Here is a 21555-nt window from a genome sequence, read left to right as displayed (position 1 = left end):
AATTTGGGATACCCATGTGTTTGCTTTTAAGTCTGAATCATGCAGAAAAAATGGTCAAAAAGTTCAGGAGCTGCTATGTTTTATCAACCTAAGTTTAAAAAACTAGGTTATTTGTATCTTCTTGTTTTGTGGATATTTCATGGCATTTAATTCACTATTTGTGGCTGATTTTCAGATGCAGGATAGAAGAAGAGTTTTGAGAGAGAGAGAGATCAGTGTTTGTTAGACTTCACCAGTGAGAACTTGATTGGATATGGCAGACCTGCTGTGGCTTATCCATAAGCATTGCTGCAAAGTTCTGATCATGACACTGGTTCCATACCAGCCCGCAGCATAGCCACCCACTGTGGGATAGAAAAAACCCTCACTTTGAATATATGTTTATCTGTATTTTATTGGAAATTTTTCACTGAGTTTTTTCTTAGGATGGTCTAGGTCATGTATACAATGGGTAAATCCATGTTATGTGTGCTAAATATTTGTATCTTACCTGTCCTATAATCCTGGAAAGCCCTTTGGACCTGTAAACTTTACTGTATAGCCCAAGTTTAGCTGGGGATTGTTTTTTGGCCCTGATCTTTGTAGGTCTGTGAGAACACCCAGTCCTTTACATGGTTGTGGCCTTTGTGCCTATGACTGCTGGAGTTGGGAACCCAGGAATTCTTTGCTGCTTGCCATTTGGTTTTGAACTTTGCCAAACTATCTTATGCTTCATGGAGTTGATTTTTCCTGTTTTGTGAGTGGTGACCAGAATCTGGTCTTGTTTTATGTCCTGTAGGGTTCCTGAGCTGGAAGATGCCCGTCTAAGATGGAAACTTCTGCTTCAACAGCTGCTGGGAAAAAAGAAGGGAAAGGTGCTGTTCTGGAGGGGAATGGCTTTACAGAGACGGGGAAGAAACCCCCTCCTCTAGCAGCAGCGGGAGCAGCCGTGGCACAAGGAGGTACTTTGTTTTCCACAATTTGAAAGCAGCAGGGGTGTTTTTCATTAGGCTGTAAGAGTTTAATAAGTATGATGGCATCTGTCTTCCTGTGAACATGCTGGGTTTATTGGGGCTTTTGGCTGTCAGAGGATCTGGAAGCTGTGTCACTGTACGGCATGTAAATGTCACTGTTGTGTGATGGAGAACTGGGCTGGGGTGAGGGAGGGGATGGGTGGTTAGGGGTGGCTGTGGGGCGTTGGGACATCGCATCAATGCTTGCCACCAGCTGACTGGTGCTGCACAGTGTTTGCAGCAGTGTGCCCTCCACTCCTCCATGGTTAAAGAGTGCCTGGGGGGCTGGCTGGAGATGGGGAGCACCTCATTATCCTGGTCAGAAAGAGTGTCATGTGCCAGCTGTGATCGTGCTAATGAGCTAAACAGACTGCGTGGTCTTCAGTCATTGCTGCTGGGGTTTCACTGCTGTTGAAGTCAACTGGGAAGCTCTTGTGGATACCTGCAGGCGTGGAGCCATTACTGGTGGATGTGACTGTGGTGTGCAGGGATGTTGCTCCTGCCTCCTCCTGCTTGCTGTGGCAGGCAAGACTCACGCCCATCTCTGGTTCATGTGTGCTGGTGGACATCCAGAGTAGTGCCAGGGCCCATCATGGTGGCACAGCTGTTGGCCAGGCTGCGCCCACTGAGGAGCCACCATAGCTGCCCTCACTGGGGACTGCTTGTCGTCTTTGGACAGGGTATAGGAGACAAATTTAGTCTCCACCAGTTTGGATGTGACAGGAGACACCCCAGCTGTGTAAACTTTGCAGGCAGCTTTTTTTTTCCTTTTTGAAATACATGCTGTTGCTAGTCAGAGTCTACCTCAAAATGATCCTGTCGTCTCCCCTTCCTTCAGTGCAGGGTGGTTTTTCATCACCCCAGGAGGACAGAATGACTCTTCTGTGAGCTCCTCTCTTTCTTACCCAGATTGGCTGGAGAGTTTGAGTTTTTTGTTGCCTGAATTTTGAAGATAGTTTCCGACCAAAAAGGCTTAAATCTGCTTTATCTCTCCTTTTTCATAAACTTTGCTACTCAGGTTTCTTTTTCCAAATGACCTGTGAAGATTCAGATGCACAGAATAATGTAGGAGTGGCTAATAATCTATCAGATTAGTTCGTGTGTTTGATAAACATTTTCCTAAAAGCAACCAAAAAGTATTTCACATAATTGTTGGGAGGGAAATGAAGTTTTGTGGTCTTGGATGGGTCTGAGCCACTTTCCTTGTGAGCGCTGCACAGAGTGGCAGAAAGGAAGGCTTGCCAGGAAGCAGAAATAGGGGGGACAGCAATGTGCAGAAGCTTGGCATCCCCCAGCAAATCCCTGAAGAAGCAAAGGCTGTAGGAACTACTGAGGCAGCCCACTTGAGGTATCATCTCAGTGACTGGCAGACCTGAAGGGTTAATTGGCCCCAACATAGTCCAAGCATGTTCTAAAATTCCATAGATGTGCTGTTATGAATAAACACCTTCTCCCCACTTGGCACTTGCCTTGGGAGTGCCTCCACTGAGGAAGCAGTCACAACCTTTCCAGAGATCCAAATGAGGATGCCCTGAGGTGGAGTGTCCATCAGCCCATGTGGCATCCCTGGAGACCTAATTGGTTTTTAAGCATCCAGTATAATATGTTCTGTTAGCAGTGTGTTCTCACCTTTGGAAAAAAGTGATTTATGGGCTCAATATTTCTCCTTTTAGTAGGAGGAAGTGGAGAAGTAAGTTGAGGATTGTTTGAAGATGTCAGGGGAATTGTGATAAAAGCGTTGTGTAATGAGATGTAAAGAGTGAAATCTGTGTCACGCTGTGAAGAAAAGTGCTCATAAATGACCCAAAATGGGCAGCAGTGGAGCAGTGTGTGGCTGGGCGCTGGCCCCGGGATGCTGCAGGTGCTGCACGTGCTCTTGTGGCTCCAAGTGCTTCCTTTGAACTCTGGCTAGACATAATACAGGCTCCTGAAAGCCAGCAGCGTGCTTGAGCGTGTGCTTGGAAGTAGAAAAATGGATACAGAATTGTCTTCTAACCTGAGTTAACTGCAAGGTGCGATTTAGCAGGTGATGACAAAAGGGCTGGGTAGAGATGAGACTCTACTTACATGGTATTCATGCTAATATAACATGTTTGATTCCCTAAACTAAAGTAATTACTCACAACAGGCCTGAACTATGAGTATTTATATTTTTATATTATTTATATTTTTACAGAAGAAAGCAGATGAGGCTTGGAGATTAATTAGGAAGTTCAGCTTGATGATGGCATCATCTTTAAAGGGGGGGCCTCTGAGCTCCCCACCCTGCTTTGGGGCCATACGAGCAAGTCTTTATTCTCATCCAAGACAGACTCTTGATTTCATTTATTGCAGAGGTTTTACTCTTTGTACTAGCATATGAGAAAGCGGCAGTGAGGCTCAGCCAGTGCTGCAAATCACCAAGCTGCTCTCCAGAGCCAAACAAATGTAATTTGCAACACATTTCTTCTCCTTTATTCTACTGAGTCACATAGAAGGAGTGCCATCATAGCACACTTTGCATTTTTCTCAGATCACAAGGTTTTCTTTTTCCCTTGTAGGAATTAATAGATTCATAAGGTTTTATGTCTAATTTATTGAAGGAATAAACTGAATATTAGTTAAATAATTGAAGAATAACGTTTTGATTCTATTATTAGTTGGACTGTATTATTATAAGGTAATATGTTCAGTCTGCATTTCTAGTTCCCTTGCTTTGGGTATTTTTCCCAAATGTTTCCAGCCTCTAACAAATTAAGTTATGGCTGTGGGAAAAGAGATCAATACTGTTGATGCTGGCAGTAGAGAAGAGTCCTTTTGTACTAAAAATTTGCATCCCAGTCTTCTGAAGCTGCCATTTTAAACATCATGCCCAACAGTTTTTTTATAGTAACTCATTGATCAGATGTTCAGAAATTGGCCTCACAGATATGACATCAGGGAAGTCTCTCCTAATTTTCTGTTTTTCCATAAATCATGTTGGCCAAGGAGTCAAAGCTCCTCTTTTCACTTGCAGTAGGGGCAGCTGTGTATGTGTGACTGAGATGGAAAGTGTGTATAATGACAGCATGTAGGAACTATAGACAAGTTAAATCTGCAGAAGAGGCTCTTGTTTTATTGTCTCTACTTCTGAAGGGCAACTTAGAACAATTCAAGTTCAGAAACCCCTTCTGTTGAATGCCAGAGTCCATATTGCTGTGTAGGGTGGGAGGGTTTGTGCAAAGCACCACGAGTGGGGCTGGGTTGTGTCCTTCAGGCTGGCTCTGATATATCCTCTGTACCTACAGGCATGAGGAAGCCCAGGCACATGACTGTAGGGGAAATTCAAATGAGCCACTCTTTCAAAGGCAGAGATATTTAGGAAGACAGGTTTCTCATCTCGTAATAAAAATTAAATACAAATTCTCCTAAATGCTAACTGCCCAACTTTAACAAGGTCCAGAATGCACCTTTCCCTCTCCACCCCACCCTCTGCATGACACAAACTCCAAGTTCCCAAATTGATGGTGTTTATGTTTGAAACATTTTTCTGATGTCTGGCTCTGTCAAGACTAATTTTAGCATTTCTAAAGCTGGGTAAAAATACAGCCTCATTACTTTGATGTCAGAGCATAGTTTACTATTAGTATATTCTGGGGTTTATCATTTTAGTCATGTTTAACACAGCTACAGCAGGCATGCACTATTAAATCTGGCTTATTTTACATTCCTGTCCGAAATTATTTATTTGGAACAATTTCCTCTCTATCAAAAGACACGGCTAATGCTGAGTTTTAATGTGTTATTTACACACAAAATAACCTATTTACAACTCAGTATCTGCCGCAGGGAGAATGAATGGGGCAGTGCTCCCTTCATCCTGTTGTATCTGAGTTTAACAATCTGGATTGCTAATAGAACCATTTATCACAGGGTGGTAATTTATTTTATGTTAGCTGCACAGGTCTCCCTGCCTCTGATCTATGGAAATACTTTGTATATAATGAAGTTCAACAAGTCATTTGGTGTAAACATGGGGAAGCCAAGCTGCAGAACTAGTGAGGCTCTGGCTGTGCTTTTTTTTTTTTTCCAGGAGGTAACGACTCTCCTCTGATATTAAGGCTTCGGTTGATGAAATACAGCTCTTTGCCCTGTGTGTGCTTTAAAGGCAGAGTATGGGGCTTTTCTGCAGCGGATCAGATTGGGATGGAGTTTGCTCACTTGATTTATGGGCTGGCAGGAATGCTTAGTTCTGCAGAAGTAGCACACTCAGCCCTTTCACAGGCAGAGGAGAAGGGCAGGGAGCACCTCCCATCGCTCTCCAGAGGTCTTCCATAAGCAAGCCCCAAGTGGCATTGGCAGGGAGTCCTTATGCAGTTCAGCTTGTCTTAGTGCTGGATTATGGGAAGACCATGTAAATGAGGAGGAGGAAATGCCAGCATCCCAGCACACCTCAGCGCTCTGAAAAAATATATAGTCTGTGTGGCCTGAGACTCAGACAAATTAGAATGAGAACAGCCCCAATGAAGTCATCTCCTAGGTCCACCCTGGAGGGGCAGGGATCTTCTTGAAGAATGTTTTTCATTCAGTTCACATTTTCCAGGAAAAGGAACATAACCAGTACAAGCACATTCTTAGTTTCTCTGCCCTGCACTGCTTTGCTGTGTACATCTTAAAATACTGAGAGATGTATTCGACAGAAAAGCTGGGACTGGCTCCAGGGGCAGAGGGGGCAAGTGGTTAAAACTGAGTGATGGGAAAATCCTGTAATTCAAACTGAGAAATTCTCCTACTGCACAGACTTCAGTGGCCCCCACCTTGGGTAAAGCTTCAATGCAGTGCTGCCACAAGAGCAGCAGCGATCAAGAACTGTATTTCTTCTCTGACTGTTTCTGTCAGCCTTTCATGAAACTAATTCTGTTGGGTCCTAAGGTGTATTTCTTTGCTACTGTAGCCCTTCTGAGTGGGCAGATTGCCTACAGTCCCTTGTGTACCCACTCATGTCCCTTTGGGCCGCTGGATGTCTCAGATGCTCGGACTGGTGCAGTGCTGAGACTGTTCCCCAGTCACACGATATCAAGGACAGTGACAAGCTTGCCAGCTTTGTCTCATGCTGGTCACCTGACACCTGCTCTTTGGGATAGTTTAGAAGGATTCGTGTGGAGATAGATGAAGTCAAAGCCAGGCTGCACCATTTTTATGTTTCATGAGCGGTATCTGGGGTGTGGGCCTGGCAGAGAGCACTCTGGGAGCAGCAGGTTTAGTTCTTCAGTTACAGTCACAGAATTTTGATAATTAAGATTGCAATAACCTGTGCTACAAAAGCATGTCTTGTCTTCTGCCTGCCCTTTTTCTTCTATCCACAGCTTGCAATGCTGTCTCCCTAGTTTCTTCTTCGAAAGAGTCAGCCCAGGTAATCCTTTGCTTTGCTTAAATGTGTGATTGGAGTCTGACTTCTTGGTTTGTTTTCTTTTTTCCCTCATGGGGGAAAGTCCTTGCCCAGGCCTCTCCACTGACTTTGTGTGGTAGCCAACCCTGGGGGCAAAGGTGTGACCTCAGAGTGGATAACCATTAATGTTTACAGACTTTTTCATTCAAATTGTGTAGCCCTTAGATGACGCAACAGCTTTATGGTTGGACTTGATGATCTTAAGTCTTTTCCAGCTTAAACAATTCTATAGTTCATAGCATCAGCTAGCATTCTCTAATTGTATACAGCTCCTCCACATTGTTACAGCAAAAGTTCCTCTAATGTCAGCTCGTTACAGATGCAAAGGTACTTTTGAAGACAGAGTAATTTTATTTCATCCCTAACCATACTGCAGGTTTGCACACCAAGTTGAAAAGCTTTTATGACTTTAAAATAGAACAAGTAATTCTTCGCAGGCTGGTTCTGGCATTGGTGATCCCATCCATTAAGCACCACCTGGAAGACCTTTGTATTTTGTGAGTGTATTATCTTATCATTAATAATAATTGTAATAATTAGTTTCTCTGCCCTGCACCACTTTGCTGTGTACATCTTAAAATACTGAGAGGTGTGTTCAACAGAAAAGCTGGGACTGGCTCCAAGGGGAGAGGGGGCAAGTGGTTAAAACTGAATTTCTATTATTATTTCTATTCCGCATTTCTATTACTCTGTAAGCTCCATAAGTTTATTCTGGCAAATACTGGTAAGTCTTCTCTGGGGACCCAGCTTAGACTTCATTTAAGTGCCCCTCAGAGAGTACCTAAATAACACCTTTTTAACTGGTGCTAAACTTATCTGTTGTGGATTGGTCAATTGTAGTCAAGAAAATCTAGTGGTGATAATGGATTATCTCCTGGATTGTCTCTTCTAGCACATCCCCATAGCTTGAATTTTTAGTGTCTCTGGCAGCTTTTTGCTTAAATGTGTGTGAGTTTGTGCAGGTTTTATAAATCAATTCTCCCAACAGCACCCATTAGCCAAGGCATTTGAGCCTGCCATAATCACAGGAGTTATTTTGTCTAAGTTTGCTGCCTAAGTGTTAGGTGTCTAGTTTGGGATGCTTTTGCATTAGGGTGAAGTGAATCACATTGTGCATGCTTTATTCCTTTGAGGGCTTCATGCCTGATTTAATGTTAGGTGGAAAAATCCCAGTCTTCCCAACTTTGCCAAAATTGCAGAGTGGGGTTAAAGTGAGAAACCCAGGTGGGACTAGATTAATATTTAAAGCCTTTCATTCATGTTCATCAGTCCATAGCCTGATGAGCAGTCTGGGAGCCCTGACTGCCAGCTCTGAACTGAAATCTCACCCTTGGCTTCTCAAGTTAGAGGCAAACTCAACACCCAGATGTCAACACAGCCAGGGGGCTGCTTCCCAGAGCTGCTCCTGCTTTACACCAGGGTTGGCAAAACAAGTGTTTTAACAGCCCATTCAGAGAGATGGGAAATTTAAAATCCCCACTAAAAATACAAGGGGAAAAAACCATAATAAATTCTCAAGGCTACAAAAAGCTCCTAAAAATAACCCAAATGGAGGAAAGCTATTAATGCAAAAGTAAATAATTATGTTAAGGGAAGCAACTAGAGAGGCCAGTTGTGTAAATCACTTTAAGGGGAACAAGCCTTAGATAAAATCTATCCTTTTATCACACAGATTAGGTCTACCTTTGGATGCTAAATAATTGATAGGGTTTGGCAGAGTGTTCCATGGCTGCCTGCACAGAGCAGTGGGACTGCTCCTGAGGTCAGACAAATGGCAAAGAAAAATGTTCCTAGAAATGCTGTGCATCCAATACCAGCACCAAGAAACAGGGCTTGTATTCCCAGCACCCCCTAAAGAAATGGCCTTGAGAAGGCATCCATAGACCTCGCAGTGAAAAGAGGACTTGGCATTGTTCCTCACCTTGTTAAACTGCCCCCCATGAAATCAGGTTGTCTCTTTTCATGGTTTTGTGTGGTGATGAGTGAGGTGCAGAGACCTGAGAGGATACAGCCAGTTTCACTGGTGCTTTATAATTAGAGGAGATTAATTATGCTGTATGGTGGCTTGTGGGAAGCCCAGGGCTTGTGGGGGGATTTCTTGCTTTGTGCAGCCCCCACACAGCCTCGACACCTCAGCATCTGTCTGCATATGAACATCCTGGCAAGACAGGGAGATGTCATTGCTCCCATTCTGCAGACAGGGAGCACAGGGGATTTTTTTCCAGGGTCAAAGTGGCTGAAATGGGTTGAGCTGTTTCAGAGGGATGTCAAGAAGTGATTATCTCTGGGATTTCAGAAGTTCATGTGTGGTGTACATGGGATGTGGATAATAGTGCAGAGGTCTTAGCCCAGGTTCCTTGGTTCACCATATCCACTAGCAAGCCCTTCCTCTCTCAATGATATGCCATGTAATCATGGTCAGATGACTCAAATCCTCATGCCCATCTGCCAAACGGAGGCGTTGTTTCTTTCCCTTCAGGAGAGATGAGCACAAGTTGTGTATGCATCATCCAGAGCCTCTGAGAACATCACGATGCAGCAGGCAGCTCCATTCCTCTTGGTTGCATAAGGGTATGAAAATGCTCAGTAGCACAAATAGGTTATCACTGAATTTAAACTAACTCAGCAGTGCCTTTGTTCAGTACCTAGCACAGTGGGCTCATAATTAGAGACTACAGATTTTTCCAGAACCAAGTGAGACAAAAATTGCAGAAACCTTAAATTCTGAAATAAATTGATATCCCATGAATTCTGTGTGGGGACTGTGCTTGACAGGATGAGTTCTCTGATCGTAATGGTAATGACAGAGAATAAAACCTCAGCCAAGATTGTAAATTTAGCTCTTGAAGGAATGAAGGGGTTATAGTATTTTTATGCAAACTTCTTCAGAATTATGTTAAACTCGTGACTTTACATGTGTTGGAAAGTGACCTGTGCTGGGTGTTCTGTTACTCCCATAGTGGTGTTGGGTTCAAATCAGGCCAACCTTGCTGGAAAGAACTGAGCAAGACTTTGGGCACATAGGCTGAGTCCAGAATGAAAATTTAAAAAATTGAATGTGATCTCACATGATTGCAAACTTGACGGAAACCAATTCTGCCTTCTCTGTAGTTTGTTAGGGAGCTCAGTGGGGGTTTCTCTTCTCTTTTTTTTAATACCTCTTTCCTCATCCTGGAATCCCAGATCTTTTTAAGATCATCCCATTGAAAATGCTTTCAATTGTAAGTAAATCATAAATAAGAACATGAGGATTATAAGCAAAATATTTATATTTACTGCCACCAGTATCTGATTTCTAAAATACAGTGATGTTTTCAGGGATTGAATGGTGCCATTTTAGCCAGATAGCTGTTCTATTCTGTTCTCTTTTCTTACAGTGATCGGCTCTTGACTGACAGATTTTCAGAAAAAATCACAGCTGGCAACAGATGCATCCTTAAATAAACAGTTAAAGTAGATGTTTTGATGGCTTCAGTTGTATTGATACAAGAGATCAGTGTCTGACATTCCTGAAAACTATCCAATACAGGAGGTATCTTCTTCTAAGCCCCTGGCCCTGTGTGTGCTGCTTCAACAATAATTTAATCTTTTAAAGAAAGCAGAGTTTTTTATGCACCTGTGGGGATGCTCTGAGCCAAGAGAGAGTGATAGGGGGTCAGCACCGCTGACCCTGGAGCCAGAATGTTAGGTAATATTTAGATTTTTCTGAAATGAAATTTTTGTATTTGTGAGGTGATGAAATTACCTTTCTGACTCAGTTTTTCTACCTGAGACTCACCCTGGCTTATGGCTACTCTTTTTGGGATGGACCAGCAGTGATGGGGGGAATTCCCTACATCCTGGCTGGAGTGAATGTCCCTGTCCTGTGTTAATGTGTGCGAGTGCCTTCTTGCAAGTGAGGCATGAGTTTGAGCCAAATCTGTTTGTGTCGGTTTGCAGGTACAGCTGATGATGTTCTTTCAGAGGCATTTACTGCCACACTATAAAGTAAAACCAGAGAAACACAAAGGTGAGGACTTTAGGCATTAGTTTGCACGTCCTGTTTTAACGAGAGGAATTATTATGTGTTGTGGGAAGCTGATCCGACTCCCAGAGGCTGCTTGTGTGAAGATACCCAATTTTTTGGTGGCTCCCTACAGTGAGGGCACAGAACTGAGCCTGGAGAAAATTAGTTTCAGTTCCTGATGAAGTCCCAAACTTCCTTCATGATTTTGGGAAAGCTGCTTGACTTCCCTTCCTTCCCTCATTTATATAATGAACTCGGGTTGTTCTTTGGGCCTCCAGGCCCATCCATCAGCATCTGGTAGGCATGTTTATGGCATTGGTCACAAGGAAACACTTAATGGGTCAGACTGTGGGGAGGTGACCATTTCCCACTCCCCACCAGCTGCAAGAGGGTGCTGCTGCCCCTGGGTGCTGCCTTACAAGAGTGACCTTGTTCATATGTCTTAGGTGTCACATATACTGTCCAAAGGGGATAATAAAACAGTTTTTTAGGGTTGGGGAAGATAAGTTTTAGTTCTTGCAGTAAAGGTGTTTTCAATATCTGCAGCAGAGAGATCATTTGGGGGATAGAGGTTGAGTGTATTCCAAAGGGCCATGCTTGCTCTGAAGTGAGGCGATCTTACCTGGAACTCAGCTGGAGAGCATCAAGTTGTTAATAACAACTTGTAAATGTAAATATTCTGTATCAGAACAAGAGAAAATTATTTTTCTTAGTTCAAAACAGTTTCTTATGTAAGTAGTCTGTGGGTGAGCTCCAGATACCTCAGTGGGATTTTGGACACATCTGGATGAATTTACAGAGACCGCGGAGAGCTTCATGGTTTACCCTGACCCAAGCAACAGACACCCAATAGACATGTATATTCATCCAGTCTAGCAATAGACAGTGGTCTTAGCAAAGTCCTTTGTAATTAGACTCTTGCGCGTTAGGTGATGGAAGGATAAAATCATTGTCATGGGATAACAGCTTCGGAGAGAAACTTAGTTTCAGCTTACCTTCCCATTAGTCTGCTGTGCACATGCAAGCTCTAATACTGTAATCAGCTGCAGAGGAGCTGGCAGTGCTCTTGTTCGGTGTGATGTTTTTCCCTTTGAAAACTCCAGAGGAACTTTCCTGTGCTGTTAAAAAGACACCCTTAAAACATCTTTACTGCAGGGTCCTGTGTTTCAGCTGCTGGAGCAGTGACTCTTAAAATAGATATGAGATGACTGAATGTGTGAAAAACATTTGCATCTCATATTCTGAGCTCTGTGCATTCTGCATCACTTATGCAAGCACGTTAAAAGGGTTGAGAATTTTGCAAATTCTTTTACTGCTTTGAATTCCACTCAGAACAATGTCTTTGCAGGTGAAATAAGATCCAAGGCTATCTTTTGGTCACACAGAGTCACTGACACTTGAAACAGGCTGGATTTATATGTAGTTACTAAAAAATATATAGCAAAATTAAAGTTCCAGACACTGAGTTCACATGCATTGCCCATTGTAAAGATAAGTAACGGCTGTTATAAGAACACCTAAATGGTTACCTTTGGGACATAAAAAGGATCTTTGAAGACAGTAAGTCTTAATACAGAAATGTTTACTCATAAAAAATACATTTGGAATGGGGGAGGGGAACACATTTCCTATTAATGTGGGGTTTGCCTTTTATGGCAGGTTGTAGCAGGTCTTTAACCTCTGTAGCACTTGAGTGAGGATAGAAATGAGCTTCTCTAAGTATCAGCCCACAGGGCCTTTCCTCAGTGCCTGTATCTGCAGTGGTTTTAGTTTATTCTTCCTTTCTGTGACCATAATGAAAAACTATTCTTTTCCAGCCTCAAATCCTTCCCATAGTTAAGTCCTGAGGGCAGAATAGAAATGTCCTCCTGAATTTGCTTCACTTAACCTTGTGTTTTGTGAGATGCAGGGCTGATAGCCCAGACCAGTGGGGATTTGAAGGCAGTGTCAGCTAAATAAGGCACGAGAAGAGAAGAAGGAATGGACCCTTGAAAGCCATGGTTATGGATGCCAGAAAGAAGGGTTGATGTCTCTCTAGACACTTGCAAAGGGTGCAGCTGTGCCCAGCATTCCCAGTGTGTGCATAATTGGATGGTGGCTCCTGTCACCTATGAATTTTCTGGTACCAGTTCTGCAGGTAGTTTTGAAATTATTTTTCCAGGCAATTATTATGTTCAGTGAGGCAAAAGAAAATGCCAGGAATATTTGATCAGTGTTAACCCCATAACTAGGGAGGATGTGATTTCTGCTTCAAAGTTTTGCAAAGTTATTACTTGATGGGGTAGGACACAGGGTGCCAGTAACCTCAGAGTAGTAGAGAGAAGCTGAGAGTCCTTTATGGAAATCATGGTGTACTAAAGTCAAAAGGCTTTACTCAGGTACAATAATACACAGAGCAGCAGAATTAGCCTGGACAAGTTGTGTGGGAGGAGGTCTGGGGTGTGCAGAGGGATCTGAAAGTCTTTGACCAGCTGCTGTACAGAGATGTGAGAAACAAGAATCTAACAGCAGTGTTTGAGCCAACAGACGCCATTTTGTGGGATCCTCAAGGGGAGAACTTGGTAGCAAAGAGAAAAGTTAGGAAATATTACACACTCAGAAGTGTAAGAAGAAATTGGCTGGGTGCAGAAAAAGACAAAAGGTAGATAAGCTGGAAAAAAATACATGTTGTGAAGATGAGGTGAGATGACTGGATTTCTGATGAACCTTTTCCCTAAGCCCTTGGACCAGTGCAAAATTAGTTCTTCACATGCTAGTGACAGGGCAGAACGATTGGTGGGCTTTGTTATTCTTGTTCCAGAACATCATGCTCATCCAGGCAGTAATCATTTTAGGTGAGTAACAGAAATTAGGTTTTAAGTCACATACTGACCTGTCTTTGTAATTAATACAGCGTGTTCTGGTCACGTAATGAGAGAGAAGACAGATTAAATGAAAGACAGGCAGGATTTTCATTCAGGAAATTGGTATGGTAATGACAGATATGGAGTCTTGGCATGTTTCAGATTGGCTTCGTCTGGCCTCTTCAGGTAGCAGATACAAGCACGGCGCTCACTTATATTCACCCAGTCAAGCATGAGGAGGTAACAAGTTCTCCAGGGAGGCTAGTATTTAATATCTGCCAGAAACCTGCTGGAGAATACTAATACAGATCCCAGATTTAGTGTGCCCTGGGAATGCAGATGGTTGGTAGCAACGTGCCTGGCCCAACAGCCACATCTCCCTTAGCTCCGTGGCAGAGCTGCCTGGGTTTTTATCCCCTGCTATTTGGATTGTAAAAGTGATGACTTGGCCAAAGAAGCCTTTTCTGACTTCCCTGGGAGGAGGGTTAGGAGGCAAGAGAGGGAATGACACTGGGGTTTCTGTCAGGGTGTCTCACTCATGGACAGGAGGACTGGCAACATCAGTTCCCCTGGATGTCACTTGGACCATTCTCTTGGGCAGGACGAGCCAAGTGCTGTGAGGCAGTGAGGGCCACAGGGAGGATTTGTGCTTGAGGAGAAGCTTCAGCCAGCTCCTGCAGTGTGTGTATTCCCCTCTGAGGGCCACAGGGAGGATTTGTGTTCGAGGAGAAGCTTCAGCCAGCTCCTGCAGTGTGTGTATTCCCCTCTGAGGGCCACAGGGAGGATTTGTGTTCGAGGAGAAGCTTCAGCCAGCTCCTGCAGTGTGTGTATTCCCCTCTGAGATCACAGCAAGGGCAAGGGGAGGGTGGCAGCACTGTGGAGATCCCGCAGCTTGTCCTCAGGCTGCAGCAGGAAAGGAACTTGTATGAGTTTCACTTTCTTACCAAATAAAGGGAAAAAAGCCCCAAACCCCTGCAAGGCTACTTATAAATCAGGGCAATAAAACTGCCGGTGGTCATGATCAAATTATGTGGTCTAAATCTATATAAAAGAACTGGAGCAGGTTCAGTGCAGCACAAATGTCCTTCTTGCTGTAAACAGTGAATGGGGGGTGAGGAGAAGGAGGAAGGGCAGGCACTGGGCTCCCAACACCAACACACCGGGGAAACAATTTGCTGAGGTGGTTGAACTACATGTTTTCAAAATCTGTTTGTGTCCATAAGGTTTTAAGAAAAGGATGTCGTCTGCTTACTCGGTAACTTGTGTGTGGCCTGTGAGTGGTTTCAGATGCTGGGCCAAAACCAAATAATCTCTCCTTTTAGGAAATTTGAAAAGTATGCATGCATCCCAAAAAAGAACAGAGATTTTTCACTGATGTCCCATGCTCGAGTCACAACCCTTGTGCAATTGTGGCACTGTGTGCTGTTGAGATGGGGAGAGAGAGGTTGCTGAGCCGCCTCTGTTAGAAAGAGACCAGATATGACTTGAGCTTTCATGAGACTGAGTTAATAGATTGTTTTTAATGGGAGAAAGAGCTACCAGGGTACCTCGTATATCTTCAGAATTTAGCTGAATGCTGCAAAAATGTCCATATTAGGACATGTTCCTTACTAGAAGTGAAATAACAGAACTAGTGAACTTTCACAGTACGAAGAACTTGTGGATGAAGTTGAAATTTCTGATGGTGTTGGAGAATTTTAAATTGAAGAGTTTTGCTTCTCTTTGAGTATCTTGGTCATGCTGATGAGTTCATAAATCTCTGTGGTGTTTGACTAATATACCAAGGATCTGCACTGTCCTACTCAAAAGTGGTAGCAGCCGTCAGTGTTAATTAAGGGCTATATTAGAGAAGAGCAGGGGGAGCAAGAGGGGTCTTTCAAGTCTGGCAGCCCCCACTTTCAGAGGAAATGGGCAGACTGTACACATGCAGCCAAAAGCCAGTGTGACTCCCCATTTCTGCACAGCAGCTCCATGGGGCCAGCGGAAGGTGTGAAAGACTCCCTGGCTGGAGGGAGAAACTTAAAATTTTCTGGGGCATGGGGGTAAAAGAAAAAAAAAAGCCAAGAAGCTAAAAGCAGTAGCAGGTTTAGGCACAATCCGTAGAAGACCACTGCAGGCACCAAGAAATTTAATAACCTGTTATATTTATGTAGCACATTTCATCCTCAAAGCGTTTTGCGAACTTAATGATGTGCAAACTATGTGCACACGTATCCTTTCATCTGCCAACGACTGTAGCCGCCTTCAGTGTGAAGCCTGGTGATGGCTGCTTAGCCATCACAACAGTGTAGAACAGCAAGTGGAAAATGCCTGAAGTGCAGGAAGATTTAGGGAGGCAAAACATAACCTTTGGGCAAGACAAAGGGATTGAGAACACTTGTGCTGGCAAAGTGCACATATCTTCTGTGACTACAGTTGATCAGATCTTTTAGCAATCTCATCAGATAGAGCTTTCTTTCGGGAAAGCTGGAAAATTCACCTTAGCTGTCTGGAAATCTGGTGTGAACTCTCTTTTGTGCCAGTTGGCGGTCTCCCACCTCAAAAAGTAGCTGCTGACTCTGACTCACATGAGCTGCTTTTCCACCTGAGATCCAGTGGGATCAGATGACAGTGTTCTACAGATGGCCTTGTGATGTTGTCCATTTCTTGAATTCCACTTAATGGCATTCTCATCTCAAAGGAAGGGTGTTTATTTTTTAGAAGGGTCAGTAGGTGAGTGTTAGAGATCCGGGGAGAAGTAAAAGTTGCTAGCATCTCAAATTTTTCAGAAAGGAAAAAAAAGTTCCACACCATTATCTTCCCAAGGAAGTTCTGTATTGTCAGGCATGATAGTTTTCAATGTCACCCTCCCTGTAAGAGTTTTGGTGTGCCATCTAATCCCCCAACCTAATGAGTTCTGCAGGGATGCACCATGATAACTAAAGATCATTTACCTGAATTGCTTTTTAATTTCTGGAATGGGAAGCTGCTTGTGCAGCAGGATAATTACATTATAATTTACAGCAATCCAAAATCAATAAATTTAGTCATATTGGGATAGAGAAGGAGGATGAAAATCCCCCCCACCATTAAATTATTCTACACTCTGTACTTGATGATCCAAGAACTCAACAATAAACTTTGGGGGATGGGAGAGAGGGTTGGAGAATCACTGGCTTCCTGAGGCTGGCCAGTAAATCAGCCTTGTCCGGTGATTTCTATAGTGAAATGACACATGGTGTGTTTGCAGAAGAGGGCAAATACAGCAGATAATGTCCTTTTTCTGATTTATTTTAATTATGGAATATTGAAGGAGAGAAAATGCTCTGTGCTCTCTGGCCCTTATTCCAGTGGGGAAAAGCTGATGAGCCACCACCAGCTGTGAGTAAACCTGGGCATTTACCTGAGCTCTGCTCCCTGCCTCAGTGTGACAGTGGAGTTGAATAATTACTGGGATGAGCCACTAAGGGAGCTGGTGGGGTTTCAAGCTCTTGATGTCTTCATCAAGATAAGATTGAAAGCTTTCCTCCATGTTAGTATTTTTGCCATGTACGAGCTGTTTGGCTCATTGACTCATCTCTCACAAGGAGAGTGGGCTGTGCAACATCGGAGTATCGTGAGCTTCCCTGTCTGGGAAGGGCCACTTGAGGGATGGGTTTTTCCTTTGGAGTGTTGAAAACACAGTAGTGCTCTGGTCACTGGAAACACTGAAGGAGGAGGAATGACCTCCATTGAGAAGGTTGATCTCAGCTGGTCCTTGCTCCGGCTGCCAGCCCCTCTTTGGTGCAAGCCAAGCCCTGGCAGCAGCAGTGCCAGTGTAGCCCCTCCCTGGGCCACCAGCCCTGCGGTGTCCACAGTGCTCCATGTTTTCAGGAGTCCACCCAAGACTCAGGTTTGGTTCTGGCAAGTGAGAGGAATAGCAAATAGATACAGGTAGCCCAAACACACCGCTCCCTGATTTAAGAGAAATATTATTTGAGCAGACAGTTCAAAGGAGTTCAGTTGGGCACATGGTGATTGGAGCTGTGGTTTGGTCTGGGATTTTTCCTTCTGTTTTCTTTAAAAGAAAGTATCCTGGTTGTATTAGATCCCACCCATGTCTTCACTGCTGAATTTATCTCACAGGAAGATGTATTAGATGTTTCTGGACTTCCCTCACTCAGACTGACTCAATTTTATTTTTCCTTTGAAACCACAGAAAAGCTGTCGATGCTGCACCCAAAAAAGGATGCTGTATGAAAAGGAAATCACTTTGTCTCTTGTATTTGAGGAGGATTATGATCTGGCATGACCTCATTATGGGTTAGGCGAGGATATTTCTGGAAATACTAATTAAATACTTTTTCCATCCCTTGTGCCCTTGCAGCAAGTGTAGACTTTATAACAAGAAAAAGAGGGGGAAAAAAGCTGTCTGCAAGGAATTTTTTCAAGCTCTTTCTCCACTCAAATGAAGGAAGTACAGTTACAGTCATGATAGCAATATTACAAGCTATTAAACAAAATTTTCCTACTTATGACAAAGCAGAGGAAAATAATTATCTGAAAGAAGACAGTAAATGGGGGATTCTTTTGGTGCTTTTGTCTCTGCCTGACTTCAGGAGTCTGAATTGATCTTGTTATTTCAGCAGGATTACTCTGAACTGCTGAAAGCATCCTACCTTGTGCAGTTTTTTTTGTTTAGTTTTTCTCCCCCAGTCAGGTTCAGTGAGCACAAGCAGCAGTGCACAGCCCCACAAAGGATCCCGTTGGCAGCAGCCGGCAGTGAGCTGGGACATGGACTGCAAATCTGTTACACGGGCACAGCCAGGGATGAAATTCCATGGTGCCGTGTTTTAATGTATTTATTAATGGATATTCTCCTGTTATTTCTCTTGGTGGCATTTTCCTCCTGGGTTTACCCATTTTGCTCTCAGAGATCTGTTCTCAACTTGTGGCATTTCAGTGAGTTAAAACAGCTCTGAATCTTGCCCTGACTGTCTGAGCAGTTTCCTATTGAGGTCAGTGGGAGTCCTCCACTTAACTTCAATGGGAGATGGACTTGGCCACTGACAAAATGTCTTCAAAAATTGCCTTCAGCAAATAAGCTTGTAAATGTTAGCACTAAAATAGCGACATGCAGGCCCAAATATGTCTGTATTGAAAACACATGCTATCAGATAAAAATGTGTTCTGACAAAACCTTCCAACATCATCATGAGGAGGCTCTAAAGATTTTTAAAATTTTTTGATCATATATTTAGCACTTTGGTTTGTTGTTCTGTTGTGTGGCACACAGGATTGAGTCTAATGTGGCAAACACCAGACTTGTTTGAACGAGCGGTCGGTGGCTTTTGTTTCCGGTTATTGTTCTAAGTCTAGAGATGTGGTTCTTCTTTTCCATGTGAATGTGAGATTTTGTCCAAATTTCAGTATTCCTCTGGTATGTAACATTATCCAGTCCTGCATGTTGTTTAAAGTCTCGTTGCCTCCATGGGACTGGAACAGGACTGCTCTATTATAGCCAAAGGAGGGAAATGTATGCTTTCTCACAATAACTTCAGGAATTGTTTCTTGACCTGCAAAACCACAACTTTGCATTGAAATATCACAAATAGAGAGAAGGTGTGTAGGAATTGTCCACATTTTTACACTTTTGCTCTCTCTGTACTTCACAATGGCTAAGGAAAAATGAAAGCTGTGGTTAGGGTGGCTTGGGGCAGCTGTTGAGTGGACCATGGCTTGTCTGTCATCAGCATTCTCAAGTGCTGCACTTGAGTGATGGTTAAGGCAGATGGAACTGGGTGATGGCTTAAATGCCTGTTGTAAATTATCGAGTCCCAGGAATGGATTGATAACGGATAACTTGACTCAAAGCAAAGCAGGGGCATCTGTGGAAGTGGTGACTCCATCAGCCATCCCACGCCCTGCTGCCTCTGCTTGTCAGAGAGCCAGAGACACCTGGACTTCAGCAGAAGAAAATGAAAAGATTTTATCCTAGCTCATCTGAGATGGTTGGTCTAACCATCTCCATCCTCCAGATTCAAGTCAGCAATGTTTGAAAACTCCACCCATCCACATGGGTGATGCAAATGCTGTTGTTTCCTTTGTTTCTGGTTCTCTTGCAGAAGTAGGTCTTTGTAGGGGTAAAAATCAAAGCTCTTCCTCTGAAGTCTATTAAAATGACTTTTACTCATTGACTGGAACTGGGGAATATTTGTCAGGGTAAACCCTCTTGGGGAGCTAATGGAAGCTGGAGCTCAATGGATAAAACATTGAGATGAGCTGGGGTTTGCCAAGACAAACACTTGGACTTTTCCAGACCAGTGGGACATACTCACATACTCATATCAAGGTGTCTTGATGGGTCCCTGTGTGTGTGGTGGCAGAAGCAGCCTTCTGGTGGTGCAGCTTTTTGCTTTTATTTATTTTTTTTTTTTGCAGGTTTGTTTTTTTTTTTTTTTTGGCCAAAGCATCTGTCTGTGCTCAGGACTTCAGGGGGTGGAGCAGGGTATGCAGGAAAGGTACCAAGGCCCATCCCACTGCAAGGGAGCTGAAGACATCCACAGTGCTTTGCAAATTGGATGTGGGGTGGCTGGTTCAGCCTGGACCCATTATATCAAGGGGAGGAGCACAAAGAGGCGCTATGCAGAGAGTTAACCGTGCCACAATATTTTTGGCTTTGCAAGAGAAGGGGTCCCATTCTTCCCGTTAGCCTAGAAGGCTTTTGAGAAGCTTTGACCTTCTTCCTCTCCAGCTCTTGAGCTGAAGTAGGGCTGTTCCTTTGGGTAAATGCACTTGTAGGATAAAGGTGCAGATGGTTCAGGTCCTGGTCACTGCTGTTACAGCATGCTGTGAGACTAAATCACAGCTTGGCACAGCCACTGAGCCCAAGCCGATTATGTGAAAAAGTAACACATGAGCAAATTCAGGGTGAGGCAGGAGAACAGTATGGGATTTAAAAATCTCAGCCCTGTTATTAATTTCTCTGGAAAAGGTGAACTAATGATACTACTTTTAATTCATTAGTATTTAGGCTAAAAATATGTTGGCTTTGAAAGAAAATGATAAAGTAAAGGGGAAGATGTAATAAAATCTCCCCCCCACTTCTCCTCTTAAAGAAATGTTTTGCACAGAGACAATTCACTGATTAGAAATGAAAAGTTGTAGTCCCGTGGGGCCAGGTTGGAATTACTGCATACCACTTGTCTTTGAAATCAAGGCCTCCAACCTTAGTGTCCAGGTGGGGAATTCCGGTGCCTTTACTCTAATCCAGGCAAATCTGAAATCCAACCCTGTTGGGAGGAAACAATGTGGGAAACAGATTCATCTTGATCTCGGCTTTGTGCCTTGGAAAACGATTAAGACCAACTGTTAAGCAGCTCCCAGTAGAGTTCACAAACCTGCCGGCCTCTGTGTGACACAGATTTCTCAGTTCAGGCTTCACCCCTTAAAATAACAGATGGAACTGATACGGTTAAGCTACAAAGTGGGTTTCTGTTATTCCCCAGTTGTTTAAATATTACTTTTGTTGTTAGAAATTATTTTTAATCTGATTGATTTGCTGCAATTAATTATTTTCCACTTTCTATTGTTACTTTAACAAAATCAAATGCACACAATTTAATGCTACAGACAGGCAGCCACTCTGACTTCTGTGAGAGTGCTGTCCTGATACACTAAATCCTTTGCAGCATTGCAGAGGTCACACACATGGTCCTGTCAAACTCACCCAGTGGGGATCCTTCTGTGCCCTTTTTCCTATCCTGATCTCAGTCAAGATAACTGGTTTTATAGCAACTTTTGAGGATTTCAAAGTGATTTAGAAAATCAAGTCCTTTGAGGTAGAAAAGTATTCATATTCTGCACGCAAATAGAAGTGGGAAGCAAAAAAGCTGCTCTTTGTTAAACTTATTTAGGCAAATCCATGAAGAAAACCAGGGACTCACAAGTCCATTTACTGAAACAGTTGTTAAGAAAACATCCTCCAGAACCTGCTTCTATAAAATTTCAGGCCTGGTGAATGCTGGAAGAGCATTCTGGCTTTGCAGAAGCCTCCTGAAAATGAGCCTTCAAAAGTCTGGAGGTCTTTATGTTCCTGCAATACTGATTAAGGGAGTGTGTTAAGAAAATAGTAACCAAACATTAATGTAATCTTTGTTATTCTTATTTTTCCTATATTTATTGGATGTGGTTACAATCAACACCCATGGGTAGCAAAACTTGTTGCTGGTTTGATTCTCGAGTAATTTTGCAAGTACTTACTAGCAGATTTGTGAAGTTTGGCACCAGACTGTGCTATTTAAGGGTGGGATTTCAAAAGCTTCCAGTGGAATTTGGAGCACAGATCCC

At 43.3% G+C, this 21555-nt stretch overlaps 1 protein-coding gene across 2 annotated transcripts in view; it reads left to right on the top strand.

Moving 5' to 3' along the window:
• Window positions 1-21555, top strand: part of GLI2 (GLI family zinc finger 2) — a 187714-nt gene that overhangs the window by 47634 nt on the left and 118525 nt on the right. For both annotated transcript variants that reach the window (XM_063161793.1, XM_063161794.1), the window contains exon 2: window positions 779-941. In XM_063161793.1, coding sequence (XP_063017863.1) covers window positions 809-941 — 133 coding nt within the window. In that variant the 5' untranslated portion in view covers window positions 779-808. The remainder of the gene's footprint in view (window positions 1-778; window positions 942-21555) is intronic.

Source organism: Melospiza melodia, chromosome 8 (genome assembly GCF_035770615.1).
Source record: "Melospiza melodia melodia isolate bMelMel2 chromosome 8, bMelMel2.pri, whole genome shotgun sequence".
In the NCBI taxonomy this organism is placed as follows: Eukaryota; Metazoa; Chordata; class Aves; order Passeriformes; family Passerellidae; genus Melospiza; species Melospiza melodia.
This window is presented reverse-complemented; position numbering and strand designations above follow the sequence as displayed.